The following is a 21,398-nucleotide window of genomic DNA, read 5'->3' on the forward strand; positions in this document are numbered from 1 at the left end:
TATGGGTATACACATGAAATCTTCTAATTTGTGGTAGAGAGGGAGCTGGATTTTGCTTTATGCTAAAGAGTCAAATATTTCTTAACTAATCATGCCCGACTCCAAAAATTTTAATACCCCAGCACCCAGAGGTGTGGTGGGGAAGCACAGAGGTGCTCTGGAGAAGTATGTTAAAATAAACCTTTTTGCTTCCAGTCTTGGTCATTGTTCCTTGGAGATCTCCTTACGATTATCAAAAAGTGATAGTAGACATTTTAGGGTGGAGATCCAAGATTTGTGGGTCTGAGTATATCCCCTCCTAAGAACCTTTTAGGGTTCTTAGTTGGCAGCCACATACTTGGGCCTATATTGTATCAATACCTGTATTAGAGTGAGTGGGTTTTACTAGCCTGTTTCTGGAGGCGGGAAAGAAAGAGGATGGGAGAATATTCTGATAAAACCTAGAGTTGTTCACTGCTTTCAAATGTGTGTATTTGGAGACAAAGATTGACTGTTCTTTTAAACTATTTATTTATTTATTTATTTACTGTGTTGTGTCTTCATTGCTGTGTGCGGGCTTTCTCTAGTTGTGGCAAATGGGGGCTACTCTTCGTTGCAGTGCACGGGCTTCTCCTTGTGGTGGCTTCTCTTGTTGTGGAGCACGGGCTCTAGGCTCACGGGCTTCAGTAGTTGTGGCTCACGGGCCTAGAGTGCAGGCTCAGTTAGTTGTGGCACGCGGGCTTAGTTGCTCTGCAGCATGTGGGATCTTCCCGGACCAGGGCTTGAACCCGTGTTCCCTGCATTGGCAGGTGGATTCTTAAACCACTGCACCACCAGGGAAGTCTGACTATTCTTTAAAATTTTTGATTTGCTCTTTAAAAGCTACTGGGGTTTGGCACTAAACCGTTTGTTATCCTCCCAAGAACCAGAACTTATCTGACAGAGGCAGATAGAATATGTAAGGATTGATGGACTTACCAATCTGTCATGTTAGAGATGGGCTAAAGAGTAGTTGATTTATCCCAGGTAGAGCCAGAGGATCTGAGAACATTTAAAATTCTAGGCTCTTAGAGTTTTGGTGAAATCATAGGGGGGACCACTGTTGAGTGTAAATAAGTATCTCTATTGCTGGGATCTTTCCTTTCAAAAGCCCTGTAAGAAGTAGACTGTCCACATTAAGCCTACAGAATCCCTATTTTTGACCTCGTCCTTGCCCTCCATTAATTGTGATTTTTAAGTTCTTTTGTTATCTTTATTAAACATGACCGAGAAAGGAGTAGGAAGGAGTGATGGTTACACCAATGATGATGAGCTGTGTCCCTTTTGGTTCTGTGACTTACAAAGTTTGGTTTTGGAGGCATGTGCTTTTTGGCAATTGTTGGTATTGGTGGGGTGGCAGAACTAGGATCATGTGACAGCCTAATTCTGTTGTGCTAGCATTGTGTTCTGTGCCCAGGGCTAGAAAATTCAGCAGTAAATTTTGGAGTGATGCACCTTAGGTAAAGGAAGATTTTCCATAGAAGTTTGAGCAGAGGTACATTTAGACCACAAAGATTTTTTTTTTTTTTTTGCGGTACGCGGGCCTCTCACTGTTGTGGCCTCTCCCTTGCTGATCACAGGCTCCAGATGCGCAGGCTCAGCGGCCACGGCTCACGGGCCCAGTTCCGCGGCATGTGGGATCTTCCCGGACCGGGGCACGAACCCGTGTCCCTTGCATCGGCAGGCGGACTCTCAACCACTGCGCCACCAGGGAAGCCCTAAAGATTTAATTTTTAAAAATTTAGTTTTGGCTGTGTTAGGTCTTCGTTGCTGCGCACAGGCTTTCCCTAATTGTGATGAGCAGGGGCTACTCTTTGTTGTGGTGCATGGGCTTCTCATTGTTATTAAAGAAATTAATTTTGTTTGTGAAATATTTTACAAAGATTTCTTCCAGTTAGTCATTTGTTTTTTAAAGGTTTTATGGTCTTTGCTATATATACTAAATTTTAATGAATGGCAGAGAATCTTTTCCTTCTCGTTGGAAGGAAAAACAAAAGTTTGTTCTCCCAGAGGTCACCACCAAAATGGGTAAAATCCTCCAGGAAATTCTAGTTCTTAATACTTAAAAAAAAAAAAAAAAGAAATCAATTACAAACTTAAATGTAATTTCCTGTATGACTTTTACTTACTGTTCTGACCCACTGTGATGTCATTCTGAACTGCTGTCAAGCCCATCACAATACAGGGTCTTGCTGAATTAGAGGTTGCTCTGAATTATTTTATCTCAGATTAGAAACCCTCTGAGAGAAGGCTATGGCTAATCCTGCCTACTCCAGTGGATGTAGAGTGCTCAGTAAAGATTGTCTAAGTAGATAGAAGTCTGTCCACGCAGGAGGAAGGTGGAATGGCTTCTTCATGCTTCTCTTAAAGATTGGTTTTAAAAGCCCTTTCACTGTCTCAGCCAAAACTGTGTTGCTTAGAGGCAGTCCCAGCTAATAACCTTTGCCTCTCCTCAATTCCGCTGATATTTACTTGTTGAGGAGAAGCTTTATGTTGAAACCCCAAACATACCATATCTTTTTCTTAGAAAGCCCTTTTTTCACTGTGTAGCAGGGGCATACATATCAACATTGAGTGAGTCCAGGTGGTCTCTCTGCTTAGTGGAATAGAGTCTCTCAATTAGGTGGGAACCGAGAGTCACTTATTTTAAAGATTCATTGGGCAAATTTACATAACAGCCTTAATCTCAAAGAGAAGTAAGATCTTGTTTTACAGATCAGCAAGCCTTCTACTTTCATCAAGCTCATTATTAAGTTTGTAAGTGTGTGTACTCACCCCTATTATATTTTAAATTATTGGAACTGTAAACTTGCTATTTGGACTGGGTTTTTTTTTCTTTTTTTTTAAGGGATGCTTTGATTTAAAAGGTGGTCTGGGGCTTCCCTGGTGGCGCAGTGGTTGAGGCGCAGCCTGCCAATGCAGGGGACTCGGGTTCGTGCCCCGGTCCGGGAAAATCCCACATGCCGTGGAGCGGCTGGGCCCGTGAGCCATGGCCGCTGAGCCTGTGCGTCCGGAGCCTGTGCTCCACAACGGGAGAGGCCACAACAGTGAGAGGCGCGCGTACCGCAAAAAAAAAAAAAAAAAAAAAAAAAGTGGTCTGTCTAGTATAACCTAAAAACTTGAGTAAGTAACTGCTTCTGAACTGCTCCCTACTGATTAATGAGGCATAAGCCTCTATTTCCTAAAGTAACAAGAAAGACAAATTGATTTTTAAGGTAGTTTGACAAAGAATTAACAGATTCATGTTGTGTGAATTTTGCTGTGTGAATGTAATTCCCTCAAAAGTCAAGTTTAGGGCTTCCCTGGTTGCGCAGTGGTTGGGAGTCTGCCTGCCGATGCAGGAGACATGGGTTCGTGCCCCGGTCCGGGAGGATCCCACGTGCCACGGAGCGGCTGGGCCCGTGGGCCATGGCCGCTGGGCCTGTGCATCCAGAGCCTGTGCTCCGCGGCGGGAGAGGCCGCGGCAGTGAGAGGCCTGCGTACCCCACACACACACACACAAAAGTGAAGTTTAAGGATTTGCTTTTATATAACTTTCTAAGTATTATAAATTCTTCTACCCAAATTGAGGACGTTGCAGGGAATTAGGCTCTCATGAGGTTATTGAACCCAACCTTTGGATTTCAGATAACAGATGTTTTCTGGAGTAAATGATCTATTAGAAACACCCCCCAAAATGTAGCTAGGTACAATGACAAATTTTACTAGGTTTACTTCAAAGTGAGTGCTTGAGTATCTAAGAAATGTACTGAGACTTTCCTGATTTAAGCGTTAATTATGAGGTCAGTTTGATTTTTTTTTTTTTAAAATTCAGTTTTAGCCACCTTTGCCTTAGATCCTGTTATTTTGATCTTTGAGATTGTCAGTAACTAATTATACTTGTCAAGTTGTCTTCTGACTGATGGCCATGAATAAATCACCGTTTACTCCTACAGGTAGAAATGCTCATATTTTCTCAGTTTTTGTTGAGACTCTTTGTTTTTTTTCCCCTTAAACCCATCAATATTAGTGGATTACTTAACTTTACTGACAGTACAGTTGGAGGAAAAGGTAAGGGATATGACCCTGACCAGATTTGACAGGGACCATATCAATGTGTCAGTTATATTTCAACTTTCCATTTTAAGTCCTTTTTTGTCTCCTTTCTGTCTTCTGCTAAATAACCTGTATCCATCAATATTCCTTCTCTTTTCTTCTAATAGCCCAGAGATGGAGGCAGAGGGACAAGTGTCATTGTCTCCATTTAACAGATGGGGGATAAGAGAGAGATTGAGTAACAAATGTACATTAAAAGGCACTCAGAAAGCATGTAACCACATCTCCCCATCCCCAGCTGTTTATCTACTATGCTGACTTATGTACTGATGGCATATCCATACCAGAATGTCTTGAGGGTGACCATGGGTAGAGAAACACTGGGTTAAATTCCTTTGTCCATTCATATCTCTTCTGTAATTACTATATGTTTTACAGAAAGAGCCACATTTGTTGACAGGCATTTTGTAAGGAAAAACTTTTAATATATTTCGTAGTTTAACCTAGTTGATGTCTTACTAGGTATTTCTAAGCACATGGCTAGCTATCTCTACCTGGGATAACTACCTTTGTCCCTTTTCTTTCAACTACCATCCATTTTGATTCTGCTTAGAATGTTCCCCAATGCAAATGTCCACTCAACCCGCTGACCTCTGAACAAATGCTGATTTACATACCTCTCTCAGAGTGGCTGATAGGTTCTTTTCTGTGCAATACAATTGCGTTAAGCTTAGCCTAGAATTTTAAGTAATCTTACAAAGCATACTTATTTGGCCTGTATAATATACACTGTTAACTGAAGTAATCTGACAAAGCATTCTTATTTGAGCTATATAAAAATATGTTATTAACTCCTATCCATCATGGTACATCTTAGTTTTAAGACTTGTTGTTTCACATTGTTTTAGTGCCAGGTGCCATCTTTCACATTTTGACCTTCTTCGTATCTCAGAGTTCTTCAAAATCAGGTATAACCTGTTTTGCTTGCAGTTCTTGGAGAGCTGGTTCGTTAATGAAATTGTTGTATGCTGAACCTTTTTTTTTTTTAAACGTATTTATTGGAGTATAATTGCTTTACAATGGTGTGTTACTTTCTGCTTTATAACAAAGTGAATCAGTTATACATATACATATATCCCTGTATCTCCTCCCTCTTGCGTCTCCCTCCCACCCCTCTAGGTGGTCACAAAGCCACCGAGCTGGTCTCCCTGTGCTATGTGGCTGCTTCCCACTAGCTATCTGTTTTACATTTGGTAGTGTATATATGTCCATGCCACTCTCTCACTTTGTCACAGCTTACCCTTCCCCCTCCCCATATTCTCAAGTCCATTCTCTACATCTGCTACTTTATTCCTGTCCTGCCCGTAGGTTCTTCATCACCATTTTTTTTCCTTTAGATTCCATATATATGTGTTAGCATACAGTATTTGTTTTTCTCTTTCTGATTTACTTCACTCTGTATGACAAGACTCTAGGTCCATCCACCTCACTACAAATAACTCAATTTCGTTTCTTTTTATGGCTGAGTAATATTCCATTGTATATATGTGCCACATCTTCTTTATCCATTCATCTGTTGATGGACACTTAGGTTGCTTCCATGTCCTGGCTATTGTAAACGGAGCTGCAATGAACATTGTGGTACATGACTCTTTTTGAATTATGGTTTTCTAAGGGTACATACCCAGTAGTGGGATTGCTGGGTCATATGGTAGTTCTATTTTTAGTTTTTTAAGGAACCTCCATACTGTTCTCCATAGTGGCTGTATCAGTTTACATTCCCACCAACAGTTGCATGCTGAACCTTGAATTAAAATATAAATTTAATTTTTCAAGCAGAACTTTAAGCAAAAGTCTCACCTCTTGGCTTCTCTTATTTTGGCAGAACCCCCTCAATTTCCATCCTGAAATAATATGGAGCCCCTAAGAGTTGTAAAATTAGCTTTTTATGAACAAAGCCACAGGGTGCTCTCCCCAACCACCTGTATGTCCCAACTTGGGGCTAAAAAATTGATTTTTCCATGTTGATCTGAACTTAGTTATGGACTATCATTACATTTCCTTGTAAATTACTGCAATGTGCATCTCTTTCCTTGTTTTCCAGGCTGGACGTAAAGAAAGAAGTGATGCACTCAATTCTGCAATAGATAAAATGACCAAGAAGACCAGGGACTTGCGTAGGCAGGTAAGCTGGAAGAAGTGTTGATTGCTTTCCCAAGTTCTCACTTTAGTTGTTTTGGTTAAAATCCCAACAAATACTGGGCACATAGTCTTTCTTGAGTTAACGGATGAATTTTCACAGAAATCTGACTATCTCTATTTGTTTTTTGCTAATAAGCTTCTAAATGGCTAATAAAATCTCTTGGGGACCTGGAATAATACAGTCCCACTGGAATGGACTGAATAAATTAGCTCTAGTGTGAAAAGGATGTTCAGGTAAGAAAATCAATTTAAAATGACTTGGGGATCTGTGAAAATACCCTGCAGGATCTTGTGATGTTAACTTACAAACAATAGAGACAGGAATTGAAGTTATTTATTTGACTTGCCCCATTCTGATTTTGATCCTTGATGGAAATGTGTTTCTAGTATAAATATGGTGGATATAGAGGTATTTGGGGCCATCAGTTTTCTGAGTTAGTAAGTACAGAGGGTCTTTCTCTTCATTTAATGTTAAATAATCCCATTAACATTTTGGAATTAAATTGAGTTTTAGTCTTTAAGAAAAAGTTGGATTGAATTTGTAAAACAATGTATTAAGACTTAAAAAGAAGTTGTAATAGTAATACAAACAATCTCCTGACTTAGTGGAGAAACATTTTATTGTTCATGTCTGATATAAAGCAGAATTAAAGATGGAATGTATCTATACGTCTTCCTTTTGGTAAAGTAGTATCACAAATGGTTATAAAGATAACCTTTCAATTTTAAGGTTCATAGAGTGCTCACCCTGTTCAGATAAACCAGAAAGTGCTTTTTTTCTCCCTTCTCAGTTTTATTTAGCCAATTAGGCTAATTATATATATATTTCAAGCCTGTGTGCCAATTCAATCTAGAGCTGTTTTCTGTTCAGTTTTTTATTATTCCTTTAAGATACAAGCTTTCGTTTTGTAATTCCCAAGAAAAAAAGGATTTTATTTTGAAAACTGAGATTCTGTTGCTGAAATGCTATAACTGTAGTATAAGCTGTTATCTCCACAATTGTGTTTCCTGTGTTGCAGATTATATAACTGCATGGCTTACATGAGGGGTCCTCATATAAGTGCAGCCAAACTGTCATGAGCTTCCATTAGATTTAAAAGTGCAAGAGAAAAAAAAGCAATCTAGCTTCTTGGTAGAAATAAAATCAAATTTTTACAATTTAATTATTAGCTCCGCAAAGCTGTCATGGACCATGTTTCAGATTCATTTCTGGAAACCAACGTTCCACTTTTAGTATTGATTGAAGCTGCAAAGAATGGAAATGAGAAAGAAGTTAAAGAATATGCCCAAGTTTTCCGTGAACATGCCAACAAATTAATTGAGGTAAGTGTATTAGCAGTTTTATTAATTATGTGTAACTTGATGGACTGTGGTGATTTTTAACCACAGTATTTAATCAGCAGAAAAATTTAGGGGCTCATCTAATGTACAGTATGTGTAAGATGAAAGTCTGTCATTATTAACGTCTATCCAAAACTACCATTTTGGTCAGTTTACATTAATTACATACATAATTAGATATAGGTAGTCTTTATCTGGGAAACTTAACATCTCCTCTTGGTGTTAATGCAAATAAAATAGATCATGACATGCTTAAACTCAGAAGACACTGTAGAAAGTAGTGGCTAGAAGGTGGAGCTCAGGAGTCATACTGCCTGGGCTTGCATCCTGGCAAATTACTGAACCGCTCTGAATTCCCATTTCTTACTATAAAATGAAGATACTAATGATACCTATCTAGGGATTATTTTGAGATCTCAAAGAGATGCTGTATGTCAAGTGCTTAACCCTTTGCCTGAGACACAGACTCAGCTCCATCATCTTGTTTTAAAATTGTAGAAATTGGGAATTCCCAGGTGGTCCAGTGGTTAAGACTCTGCACTTTCACTGCCGAGGGCGTGAGTTCAATCCCTGGTTGGGGAACTAAGGTCCCACAAGCCAGGTCACATGGCACAGCCAAAAAAAAAAAAAAAAATTGAAGAAACAGAGCCCTAATGTGCTGCTAATTAGATATGTTTCGACAGTAGATATCTGTATGTTAGTGGTTGGTTTTTTTGGCTATAAGAAGAAAGAGTGAGCTGCTATTTAATTTCCAGATAAGTTAGGCTTGCCTCCTACCTTTTGATTACTGAAATTATGTTACTGTTTAATTGATTTCATTATTACTTTATTTCAAAAATTTGACACACTGTAAGCATATACCCAACTTATTTAATTTTGTAACCCTAATGTAAAACATCTAATATTTGGAAGAGATATTCTGTAGACCATTTGGTAAGTTGGTCATTATGTAAGAACAGAAAATGGGCCTTTTATGTAAAATGTGTTTCTTGTACGTTTGGATTTATAGTGACATTAGGCCAGGTTAGTACCATAAAAATATTCTAAGGAAAACATCAGTTATCACATTAAATGTGTTACTAATTTTAAATCTAGTTTTCTTTGAACATTAATAGTTATTCTCACCTGAATTAATTATGTGCAAAATACGTAGGTCAGTCTGCTATTCAAGTTACTTGTTCTGGCATTTGGTTAGAAGACTTGCGTTTTGTGTCTCCATTAAGCATAATCTTTTTCACAGTAGTCATATGACTGCATGAGGTGTAACCTTCAAATGTACAAAGATAGTCTTCACAAAGATTGTCTTCAGGAAGCCAACCTCCTGTAAGTAGCCTACATCTTAGAAAGTGTGCCTGTGAGGCAGGAAGCAAGGACACTGCCAGCCCATGGCCTTGGGTAACAGGTAGCAGTAATGGCAAAGGCATTGGAAAGGGCATCTGAAAGAGTATGGCAGGCTGAACCTCATAGGGCAGCCTTTTTCTGTTCTACAGCTGGAGGGCCCTTTATAAGGACCTGCTGTACAGTCCTCAGCCTCTCCATCCAACAAAACTGACACTTGTTGAGCACCTGCTGTGTACCATGTATATGCAAATACAATGTACTTTCCACATTCTCAGGTAAGGAAACAGGCTTAGAGAGGTTAAGTAACTTGCATTCCTCCCACAATGAGGGCTGTGTCACTCAAGCTTACTGACGTAGTGGACAGCCTTATGGCCAGTAAGAAGCACTAGATGGACCTGGTGGGTTCGGAGACCTGCTCCAGGAACTTTGTCCATGCTTATACTTCTTATTTCATTCTGAACTAACCAAGGGCCCCTTAATGTTTAATTTTGATATTCCCTGTCACAACTGACTTCTGACTCCTTTCTTCCCTCTCTCCCCTCTCCATGCCCTCCACCCACATCGTCCCACACACATAATATATGTGTATTAAATGACACATGGCTTTTCATTGCTTGATGCATAACCAAAGGCCTTGTAGTATCATTCTGCAAACATTTAAATTACATTTATGGTAATAGAGGTCCTAGGGTATATAACTGCATGTGTGCATGGAAAGGAAATGAATTTTTAAAGTGTTTGTTATAGAAGCCTCAAATTCCTGATTCAAGGCAGAACTTCATTCTTCAATGACAAGCCTTCTCCTCCCCACACTAGTACTTTTGTATTATAATGAAACACTGAATTAGTGAGAGACTTGTTTAAAGCAAAGGTAAAATACTTTATTGTGATTATTTTCTTAATCTCCTGACATCTTCCTTTCTTTTTATTCTCCCTCTTAAGTGGAGTAAATGTCTGTAGGCCAACTTCGGTTTTAGGGGCCATTTGCCATTTTTCCTGGGGTTTAGGGGGAGTAAGGGTGCTATGTGAAAGTTGGGAAGGGCTGGTGGTGATAGGCCTCTGGCAGGAAAGGAAGGACTCAGATTCTGCAGCCACTGAGAATTCTGCCAGATATGTTTGTCCTCCTAAAATATTGAAATACAATTCTATCACTAACCACCTGCAATTAGCACAGACTCCACAGGTAAAGGGCATAATTCCCAGTAAGATCGTCCTCACTATAGATGCCAACTGCAAGTTAGGGGAGTCCCCAGCCCACCTGTACTTCTGACCCAACTGTCTATAGATTCAAGGGTTCCCATGACCTCTCATCCCTTCTTCACAAGACTGCCCTCATTTCAAATGCCAGCTGCAAGTTTGAGGGTCTCCAGTCCACCTGCTCTTCTGATCAACTAGCTACAAATTTGGCGGGTTTCCATGGCCCACTTCAGGTTCATTAATTTGACAGGACAACTCATAGAGTTCAGGAGAGTGCTATCCTTATGACTGCATTTTATTGTAAAGGATACAAATTAGGTCCATCCAAATGAAGAGACATATACGGTAAAGTGCGGGAAGGTCTCAAAGACAGAGTTTCCTGTCCTCTCCCCGTGGATCAGGGTATGTCACCTCCTGGCACATTGATGGTTCAGCCAGGAAGCTCCACTGAGTTTCAGCAACCAGAGTTTTTACTGAGATTTCATTATGTAGGTATGATTGATAGAATCCCTTCCTTCCGTGGACCTTGGTTTTTCCTGAAAGCCCCCATCCTCTAATCACATGGTTGGCATGGTGGCCTACCCATCCTCAGTCATCTCATTAGTCTAACATATATAGGGGCTCAGCTGGAGTTACCTCGTTAGCATAAATGATGAATAAGAAAGACACTCCTGTCACTCCTGAAATCTCTCAAGGATTTAGAAGTTTCCTCCCAGGAATCCAGTGCAAAGACCAGACATTTTTTTATTATACAACACCTCCCCATCTTGAAGGAATGTGGAGTGCATGGTTTTTGGATAGCTTGCTACCCAGCCATAAATACGACATGGAAGAGGTAAGACAGGGCAGGTTTGTTTCTTGCAGCTTTATGTAGATCCTGTTTGTGGCCATTTACCCAGCGATTTACCACTTGTTTTATCTGGTGTTCCTTGCATTGTTTGGTTTTACTTTTCCCTGGAGGTTCGCCCGTTAGGAGCCCAGTTTTCTGATTGAGTCCATCTCTTCTCTCCTAAGTGAATGGTTCTTTCTCATAGAATCATTGATTCTCCCTCTGGTGTATAAATCCCCTTCTGTTTAATATCCGTGTATTGACATTTACCCTTTCTTAGACTCATTCTGTAGTGGGAAACTCCCTCCTTCCAGAGGCGGCACCTTCCACTGGTGGATTTCTCTGGTTGTTAGGAATGGAGGGCCACAGTCTCCTTCTCTGGAACACTCCCTGTCCATCTTTTTACTGCTGCACACAAATGAATTGAGAGGAGCTATAAGTGAAAATAGACACCTGATTTCAAAGATGTGGCATGGAAAAAGAATGTAAAAGATTTCATTATCTTTTTTATTGATTACATGTTGAAATATATTATCTTTAGATTAAATATTATTTTTTCTAATCTCACCTCTTAATGTGGCTCACATTGTATTCCTGTTGGACAGCACTAGTCTAAGTGATTTCCTCAGGCCTTTGAGAGGCTCTCTTCATTCTGCCTCTTCTCTGAATGCTTGCCACTTAAGTGCCAGTCCTTATTGAACACCTGCTGCAAGAGCGGGCGGATGGACGTAGAGCAGCCAAAGCTTCCACTGGCTTTTGGGCAGTGACCTCACAGTCAGCTCCAGGATTTTGCTTCCAGAGGTGCTGCTGCTCAACTCCATCTTCTCCATCCTGGTCTGTGTGGGTGCAGTTGGTTGTTTGACTCTCTCTGTTTTGACACTCATGCAGTATAAACTTCTTAGATTCAGTCTAGTGTTCTGTCCTGTCAGGACTATTGCTGGCATTGCTCTTCATATTATTGACAACCCCTTCCAAACTTGTATCATTTCTTTCTTTTTAAAAAAATAAGCATATCTTTTCTCCTTTTATCCAGTATGTTTATAAAGTACTGTCTAAGACAACCCATGGGATAGAAACTTTCTTTCAGCTTGCCACTAGAAATCATTGTGTTGATTGTACGATTCTTTGTGTATAGTTAGCTGTTCAGCCAGTTACAAACTCCTTAACTTTTGTCTTGATCTCTGTCCCTGCCCACCCCGGCCAAATAAAATAGTGTAAAAACGTTATGCTATAATTTGGGTTGTCATGTCAAGTTGCTTCAAATGTACTAATAGTTTCTGAGTAGTATTAGGGATAGCATCCACAGAGAAATGGGAATATTATGGTACCTTCTCTGTATACCACATTATGGAAATACAAGATTAGCTTGAAGCATAAAAACCACACACTGACTGGTGAGGTTTTATGAGCAGAAGTGGATTTCTCCAGCCCCTCTGTGTGGGCATAGTGTTTGGAAGGCTGTGTGGTGCCTGCTGCCTATTGGATCCTTATTAAATGACTGTGATTTTACTTGGGAAAGCAAATAACAGAGTGTTTGCTGTGTGGCTGCTCTTATTTTCTCAGGGTCTGACTAGGACCTCTGACTGCCTCACACTACAGTTGTCAGTGGGATCTATTACCTCCCCACATGGTATCGAATCCCCTTTTCTTATGTGAAGGGTACATAGAGGTTGTGCGTCTCAAGGCCAGTGAGTAGGGGAGCAGGAGCTGAGGGTCAGTGTTGATGAGCTGGTGACCCTTCTGTTCACCGTTTTCTTCTGTTAATGATTTCTTTATATTGCTTGTCAGTTTAGTGTATTGAGGTGAAAAATTTATTTTCTGTCAGAAATATTAACCTTTTTGTCAATAATGCAACACCCACGTGTCCTTTTTAATTGCTTCATTCTTTGCCTACCTCCTTTGCTGTGAGCAGCTTAATAGCTAAAGAGCAATCAGTTTTCCCTTTTTAATTTTGCTGTCTTCTGGTTCCTTTTCAATTTCATGAATTGAGAGTAAAATAGGAAAAATACAATTCATGAAATCTTGCCTGTAAAAACTGTCTATCATTTAGTATCCCTTTCCCCTCAGCCCGAGACACTGTACAATAAGATAGTGTTTTGTTCATTGCCTTGTGAATTAAGAACCAAAAAGTAAATGTAACTGGTATGATTTTGAGCTGGATTATCATTACTTGCTATGTCCCCCACCACCACCACCCCAGGACCAAGTATTTCCCATTATCCAGGACTTTATAGGTTGTGGCTTTATTGGCTTGAAATGTGTATTTTAACTGCAAATTGAATGATCTTCATTATAACTTTTATTCTGTGTTGTGCTTATAATACGCAGTAAAGTGACCTTGCAGAAACCTCTGTAAGGGGCATTTGAATTAAACACTGACCTTATACCATCTGCCTGTGACATCTTGGATATTTTCTCAGTACCTCTGTACAATACTATAGGCTGAAATTCTTGCAAATGGCCAATCAAATGAAGCTTCAGTTTTCCAGGACAGTAGGATGTTTGCATGAAAGCAGTTGGGTATTCTTAGGGAAGAATGCTGACCTCAGAATCAAGAATTTCCTGAGCATATTGAGCTTGGTTTTCTCACATTTTCAAGGGTGTGTAATTTCACATGCATGGGGTTGTGTAAGACCAAAGTGTCTTGCCTGTACTATTTTAACACCTTAACACCAAGCTTTTTTGGCTGAACTGAACCACCTAGTCAAATTTTGGGATGGTCAGGTGAAGGCAAATGGATGTATCTTGTTCTCAAGGAGCATTGAGATTCTATTCTCTTGGAGTGTTGGCAGGAACAATTAAGGAAGCACTCTGCCCAACTCTGGCCCTGCTTCAGAAAAGATTGTAGGCCCTCCTATTGCCTCAACAGTAGACCTGATGGACTAGTGTTTAGACAGGCACCCTTCCTAGCCTTATTGACAGATTATTCAGGAGATTAGACAGAAATAGGGAACTTTTTAAGTGATCTGTATAATAACATGTAAATGGAAATGATGACAATATCACCTGGGTGGTTATCTACACATGAAAGCCTTTTTAAAAATATCACATAGCCAAGCTGTTTAAAATAGTTTATGATGTTTTAGTAAATTCACAATTTCTAATCCTGTTACTAGAGATACTTATATCCCTAAAATTAGATTTGGCATGGCTTATTTTGAACAAAAACATGTAAGAGAAATTAAGGTAGATGTAGAAAATCAGGACGTAGGAGAGAAATAATACACAATTACGAGCTATAATTGCCATGCTTGAGTTTGGTTGTGTTACTGCACTTCCTGGTAGCATGGAGGAAAGGAAGACACACAATCAGTTCTGTATTCTTGTCTTTAGAATGGAAGAAGTATGCCCATTTTTTCATGGGAAATGAGCCTATCGTAAAATGTTAAAAAAAAAAAAATCCTTACTTGGGACTTTTACATAAGGGACAGTGAATGATTTAATACATAGGGTCCTCAACATTTTAGTAATAAATGTAGTGACAGAGTCCACATGATTTTTTTTTTTTGTAAATTCCCTCTAAAATGGCAAGGTCATAATATTCAGTTGACACTGAATTGAGTTCCAAAGAGCTGTGATGAGGAGCTAACCCAGCATGTGGCCTTCCGTCTCCCAGTAACAATATTAGGAGAACTGAGGGCTGTGAGTCTGTGAGTCCAGTGCTTCCTCCTGATCATCCCAGTGTAGCTTTCTTTCTTTTTTAAAATAATATTCAACCTTCCAGTTTCTTTGTGTTTTAAACGTGTCCTGTAAAGAGCATATGTTTAGTTATTGTTATTCAGGTTAGCAGGGTTTTTTTTCCTGTTAATTAGGGAGTTTTGTACACACACATTTATTATCATTATGACATGTGGATTCATTCTTACTATTGCATTTTTGTTCTCTCTTTCCCCTTCTTAACCCTGCTTCCATCCCTCCTCCTCTGTTTCTAACTCTCCTTCCCTCTTTTGGATTGATTGAGTCCTCCCACTTCCTTCTATTCCCCCCCGCCCTTCTCATTTGGAAATCATACACTCCATTTTATTACTAGCAACTCTGGATATTTTAAGCATGCATGTTTAAATTCAGAGGTTGAGGGTAAGTAGTATCTTTTCCTCCTTCTGAAACAGTATGAGAATCTTAGAATGCTTTGACTTTAGTTATTCTCTAACTTAGATGTTATTGTTGTCCAGTAGTTTGGTTCTCTTAATTTTTAGCCCCATGAGTTAGACACTGTTGGTATTGCTTTATTCACTTATTTCAACTTTTGCATAAAATTTATCTGATACCATATTTTCATTGCTTCCCATTTCTTCTTGCATATTAAACCTTCCTTCTGGGATTGCTTCCTTTTTTCCTAAAGCATCTTTATTAAACACCTTTAGTTGGGGCAGGAAAGATCTGTCTGGAGTAAATGCTCTGAGATTGGTTTTGTTTTTGTTTTGTCTTAGTGTCTTTATTTTGGCTTAATTCTTGAAAAAATAATTTTATTGGATGTATAGTCCTGGGATGATTCCCCCCACTGCCTCCCTTCAGGGATTTGAAAATATTATTACCCTATCTCTGGCTTCCATTGTTGCTGTTGAGAAATCAGCAGTCAATCTCACTGAGCTTTCTTTGTAGATAATTTGTATTTACTTTCTGGCTGTTTTTAAAATCACTTTTGTTCTAAAGCTTCACTTCAGTGTGTCAGGGTGTAGATTTCCTTTTATTTACTCTGCTTAGAATTTATCGTCCCAGATCTGAAAATTGTTTCATCCATGCTGAAAAATTTCAGCTGTTACCTCTTGCAGTATTGCCTCTTTTGCATTCTCCCTGTCTTCCCTTCTGAAATCCTCATAGTTGAATAATAGACCTCAATTTATCTTTCATGTCTCTTAATTCCTTTTATGGTTTCATGTCATGAAAATGTCTTGGTTTTCCTGAATAATTTCTTCAGTTTGACTTTCCAGGTTAGTAATTCTCTTTTCAGCAGTGTCTAGTCGATATTATTTTAAATATCTAGAAATGGTAGACATTATTACTTTTCTCTTAAAGTTCTATTTTGATCCTTCTCAAATCTGCCTAGTTATTTCTGAGTGTGTTTTTCCTTTTCTATACTTTGTATCCTTTGTGTTATCTCTGTTAATGTAAAAAAACATATTTCTTAATACTCCACTTTTGATCGTTTAAGTATCTGCAAGTCATGGATCTTATTACACAGTTCTTTTGCTCAAGATGCCTTATTTCCTTGTGTACTTCCTGTATTTTTTATTGTGGGTTCACATTCCTGGTATTTCGTATTTGGGAATTCTTTGAGGCCTGGGTTTAGATTACTTTCCATCAGAGAAAATTTCCATTTATATTTACTTCTGCCAGTTGCTTACGGATACTACTAATACATGACCTCCTAAACCTAAAAGTTTTGGGGGGCCAGATAAATAATATAATTTCTATACCTAAACCCCTGAGGAGGGCCAGCCTTTGGTTAGAATTTACAGGAGAGACCTTTTTTTTTTCTCCTCCTTGAGGGAGTGATTAGGGCTTATACTGGCAAGTATCCTACTATTTTGCTCTTCATGTTGACTTTTCTCTTAATTCACTCTTTCACTTAGGATGTTGCCTTTTGGCTGTCCCAGCTCTGTGCAGAGTCTCTCATCTAAGGCATCTACCTTATGAGACCCATTAAAAACCCAAGTTCTGACCACAGAATGGCACACATACTCCCTTCATAAACAGTTTTCAGTGCTTGCTTACCTCTCTGAATTTCTGTTTTCTCATTTCTAGCCTCTGCTGATTTCCCTTAATTACTCACCTGCTTACCCTACATTTTTTTTTAACAGCATGATTGAGGTATAATTTATATACCATAAAACTCACCCATTTTAAGTGTACAATTCAATGGTTTTTACTAAGTTTACAGAACTATGCAGTCATCATCACAGTCCAGTTTGGAAGTTTTCTGTCACCCATGTGTGCTTCACTTTTTGGTTAGCTATCTTGTTCCTCCTAATAAGATAGCCAACACCCGTCCCTGGAAATTGGAAAGTTGGAAGCTTGACCTGTTTCATCATCATTTCTTCTGTGGGTTTGGAAGTAATTGTTAGAAATTTCTTCAGTGGTTCTGAAATTTATATGATGTGCAGTTGGGACTTCTCTCTTCATATATGACAAGTTTGGAAAAGTTGATTTATTATTACTTTGGATTTTTTGAGAGTACAGAGAGCTTAACCATTTTGAAGAAGAAAACTCAGGTGGTAGCTTGACCCAAGATCACATGGCAAGTGATGTAGAGTTTGAGCTTCAACTTTACGGCATGCTACTCAGGTCGTGGTGTCACTACTTAAGACTTAAAAGCTCCCTGTTCCACAATTCTTGTCACTTGTTGCACCTCCACAACAGGTATAGGCTACTGTGAGAGTAGGTCATTAATTTATTACCAAGAACAAAAACAAATCTCTTCTTGTCTTCCTGCAAAGGTTCCAGGGTAAGGGGCAGTGGGAAACAACTTATGTTTGACTTAAACAAATTTTAAATTTATTTAAAGTCATCAACACATGTATAACAGAGGAAAATTTGTCATAATGGTATATTTTTTCCCCCTTGTAACCTTGTTTCATACATTTTATTTAAGTAAAGAAATTCTAGAGCTTTCCTACATGTCTGAAAAGTTGTCTTTCCTGTCATGTACAGATGTCATATTTGTTGATTTGACACAGCCTGGCTGTGACAATTTTTTCCTGCACAGCACAGATTATTACTGGGCTACTCCTAAAACCAGCTAAAGCCCAGGGCTGTTCTTTGGTTTTTTTCAATCAGGGAGTTGAAAGTTTTCTGAAATGTTGTGCTCTTCTACAGGGTCCAAACTTAAATGGGATAGGCAGAAGTGGTGCAAAAGAGGCCTCATGATTCCAAAGCTGGTAGTCATAGTGTCAGTCTTAGCCGACCTCTTAGATTAGCAGGAATCTAAGATGTTTAAATTGTTAATACACAAATTACTGTGGTAGCAAAGATATAAAAATTTATTCCGAAAGCAAATTAGAGATGTTACTCATCACTCTCCAAAGTCTCCGCTCTGCTAGGTTCTCTGGAAGTTAGCTGCTCTGAGTATTTTTAATTCAAACTTCAGAAACTTCTTCAGTCTACTGAGCTGCTATCCCAGATTTCTAGAGCCCCACAAAGAGGTATTTAGGAAGCCCCTTCCCTCATTCCCAGCTTTCATGGCAGTCAAGCCTGGCACTAGTATATGAGGTTAGCTTCTCAGAGAGCTGTGGTCGAGATGTTGCATTTGCACATTTGTCATTGTTAGGAGTGAGTGGCGCTTTCCCTGGAGGGTGAATTGAAGCTCATTCATCTGGAGAAGACTGTCAGTGACAGGTGCCCACTTCCTCCTCCCAGGGCAGACGGGGTGGCCTCCTGAAACAGGCAGTGTACTCTTGTAGAACATTAAAGTAATGTTTTTAAAATAAAGAATAAGTCTTCCCAAGTCTTGTTAGGATTTGTATCAGGAAACAGGAAAGATGGTTTACAAAAGTCAGCCATTTCAGCCTTTAGCCACACACCATCTCATGTGTCTGATCTGTAGTAGATAATACTTATTGTAATCCTTTGCTTCTTAATTTAATTATTTTTTTCTGAGTTTTACAGATTCATAAAATTGGGAGAATATAAAATTATACTAGTAGTGGCTAGAGAGTGGAAGGCAGAAACAGTGACAGACCTTCCTGAATCTAACATTTGACTGGCCTCCGAAAATGGTGGGCATGGGGTGGGACTAGGGATCTTTGTTGTCCCAAATTGCTAATTCAGTCATCAGCCTCAAATTTTATATTTGGTTTCAAAATGCCTTGTTAAGGCAGTGAAGCAATAGAAGCTGTGGCTTCATAAACACATCTAATTTAAGCTTTCTCCTTCAGTAGAGCATCATAAAATGTACATTTGAGGGATAATGTTTGTAACAGTTTTATCTTCTACAGAATTTAGCTTAGGTCATATTTTGTAGCACTTTTAAAGGAAACAAATAGAAATCAACAATTATCTCTATAGACTGTCATCATGAATAGAAGTGCCTCTTTGCTCAGGTCCAGTTGACACTGGAAAGTGGAATTGTAACCTTCAGGGAGTATAAATCTTACTTCTTTTGTGTGATTTTGAAGGCCCTTACCCATTAAAGATCTGACTTAATTTTCTTTTTCCGCACATTTTTATGTTTAAGTTCTATGTTCTTTTGTTTCTTCTTGTGATTAGGCATTGCAGGATTGTGATAGTTCGCAGTCTTACAGAAAGCTGATAATCCCTAACTGTAACACTGCGAACAACAGTAATGGTATATAATTTTTCTTGTGCCTTTATCTGCTTAACTTGGGTGGAGGAGTGAAAATCAAAGGTTATTGCCATTGCCCTTGTTTACTCTGGCATTTTAAATTCTCAGAAAGTGCCTCTGTTATTCAACTGCCTACGCCTCTATCATTCATAACTCAGTTTGCAACTGGGGTAAGATATGTCTCAGCACTGTGTATTCAGTTGGTCCTTGGTATTGCTAATGGAATTGGCAAGCCTGTTTATTTAGAAACAGTGGTAAGTGATCACAGCCCTAGCAGCCGCTACAGAACAACATTCTCAGCACAGCCAGAGCTTCAGCAGAAGTATGATACAACTTGGAAAGATTGTTTCTGGCTACATGAGTAGTGTCATTGAGGCAGTTGGATGGCAAGGTAAAGATTTTAGTTCAAATGAAATAGCATCATTCAGGAAACAGTCCAGCTGTCAGTGCTTTTGAGAAACCAGTTAAAAGACAGTTTTGCTCTTAACTATGGGATATCATCTCTGTTTCTTCTTCCATTTCTGATGAGGGTGGACTTGGGTCCATCTTGATGTGTTAATGCTATTTTTTTAATTTGAAAAATAGCCTTGCGTTCAAATAAAACTCATCTTGGCTTAAAGTAAGCATCCATTCACCTGTCAAATGAGAACAGCAGCTTAGAATTTCGATTTCCTTCCTTTAAGAACAGCTGCAGAGTACATTTTTATTTGAGGGTACCAATGATTCTTTGGTGCCTTTGGTTCCTTGGTTTTTCTCACGTCTCACACCAGGAGACCCTTTTTCTCAACTTACTGTTCAGGCAGGTTAGAGCCCATGTAAAGCTGGTGAGTTACAAGCCCTAGGATCTTTCAGTGTTCTGCCACCAGCTTACAATGTGACCTGTGTTATGAGTTTAATTTCCTTAGCACAGAGCTAAAAAAATTTGTCCTCATAAGCAGGTAATCAATCTGTGAGAAGTAAAACACTTTTGGTGCTTTTGTCATTTGTTCTGTAAAGGTCAGGGATAGGGTAGGTGTACATTTGTTTTCCTTTAAAGTTAAAAGAGAAAAATCTTCAAAGGTCTTTTTCATCTTTTCTTCTAGGTTGCCAACTTGGCCTGTTCCATCTCAAACAATGAAGAAGGTGTAAAGCTTGTTCGAATGTCTGCAAGCCAGCTAGAAGCCCTCTGTCCTCAGGTAAAGTACAACCAGCAATGTTTAAGGTTTCACCAAATTGGATTTGGGTTATTAGAGTGGGGATGAGGTTTATTTTGTTAGTTTCATTTTTAGGATTTTAGATAGAAGTCTTGAGGACAGAACGCTGATCCACAGTCTATATAGCTTGAGAAATTTGTTTGACTTTAAGCGATATTCCCTTAAGGCATCATGTGTTACTGTCTCCTTGCCCTTCATTAAAAATGTATAGTGTCGGGACTTCCCTGGTGGCACAGTGGTTAAGAATCTGCCTGCCAGTGCAGGGGACATGGGTTCGATCCCTGGTCCAGGAAGATCCCACATGCTGCGGAGCTGCTGAGCCTGTGCTCTAGAGCCCGCGAGCCACAACTGCTGAGTCTGCATGCCACAACTACTGAAGTCTGTGCTCCTAGAGCCAGTGCTCCACAACAAGAGAAGCCACCACAATGAGAAGCCCGTGCACCGCAAGGAAGAGTAGCCCCCGCTCACCGCAACTAGAGAAAACCCCATGCAGCAGTGAAGCCAAAAAATGAAGCCAAAAAAAAAAAATGTATAGTGTCCTCCATTGCTGGCAAATGGAGAGTAGGCAGTGGCCATTCTACACCCTCCCTAAGGGAGGGCCATCTGCAACATGTGGTAGTCCTGGAATCGGGATGGTTACGCACAAGCCTGAAAGAATAACTGTTACCCACCCACACTCCATTGTGATGCCCAGTATTTGGATCTTGTTAGAGGGAATGAGATTCAAGAGCTAGAAGCCTTACTTAGCTATGTCTTGAAGTAGCCTTATGATACAGATATTAATAATGTAATTCAGCCAACTACTGAAGTAAAAGCTTAAGAACTTTTCTCCGTTTATAATGGCATATTGGAAGACTGGTGATCAGGCTAGGTTAAGCATCTGGGGCTCTAGAAAGACTCTGAAGCACACAGAAGAATGGTTGCTTTGTTTAATGTTAGGTGAGTTGCCTGCCTCCTGTGA

General features: G+C 39.4%; 1 protein-coding gene across 1 annotated transcript in view; it reads left to right on the forward strand.

Annotated features, from left to right (window-relative positions):
• CTNNA1 (catenin alpha 1) overlaps positions 1-21,398 on the forward strand; it is a 178,928-nt gene that overhangs the window by 126,117 nt on the left and 31,413 nt on the right. Inside the window, exons 8-10 of the mRNA XM_082650230.1 lie at positions 6,158-6,238; positions 7,426-7,578; positions 20,327-20,419. Of these exons, the coding sequence (XP_082506356.1) occupies positions 6,158-6,238; positions 7,426-7,578; positions 20,327-20,419 (327 nt within the window). The remainder of the gene's footprint in view (positions 1-6,157; positions 6,239-7,425; positions 7,579-20,326; positions 20,420-21,398) is intronic.

This window comes from Grampus griseus, assembly GCF_964374135.1.
Source record: "Grampus griseus genome assembly, chromosome: 3".
Taxonomy (NCBI): Eukaryota; Metazoa; Chordata; class Mammalia; order Artiodactyla; family Delphinidae; genus Grampus; species Grampus griseus.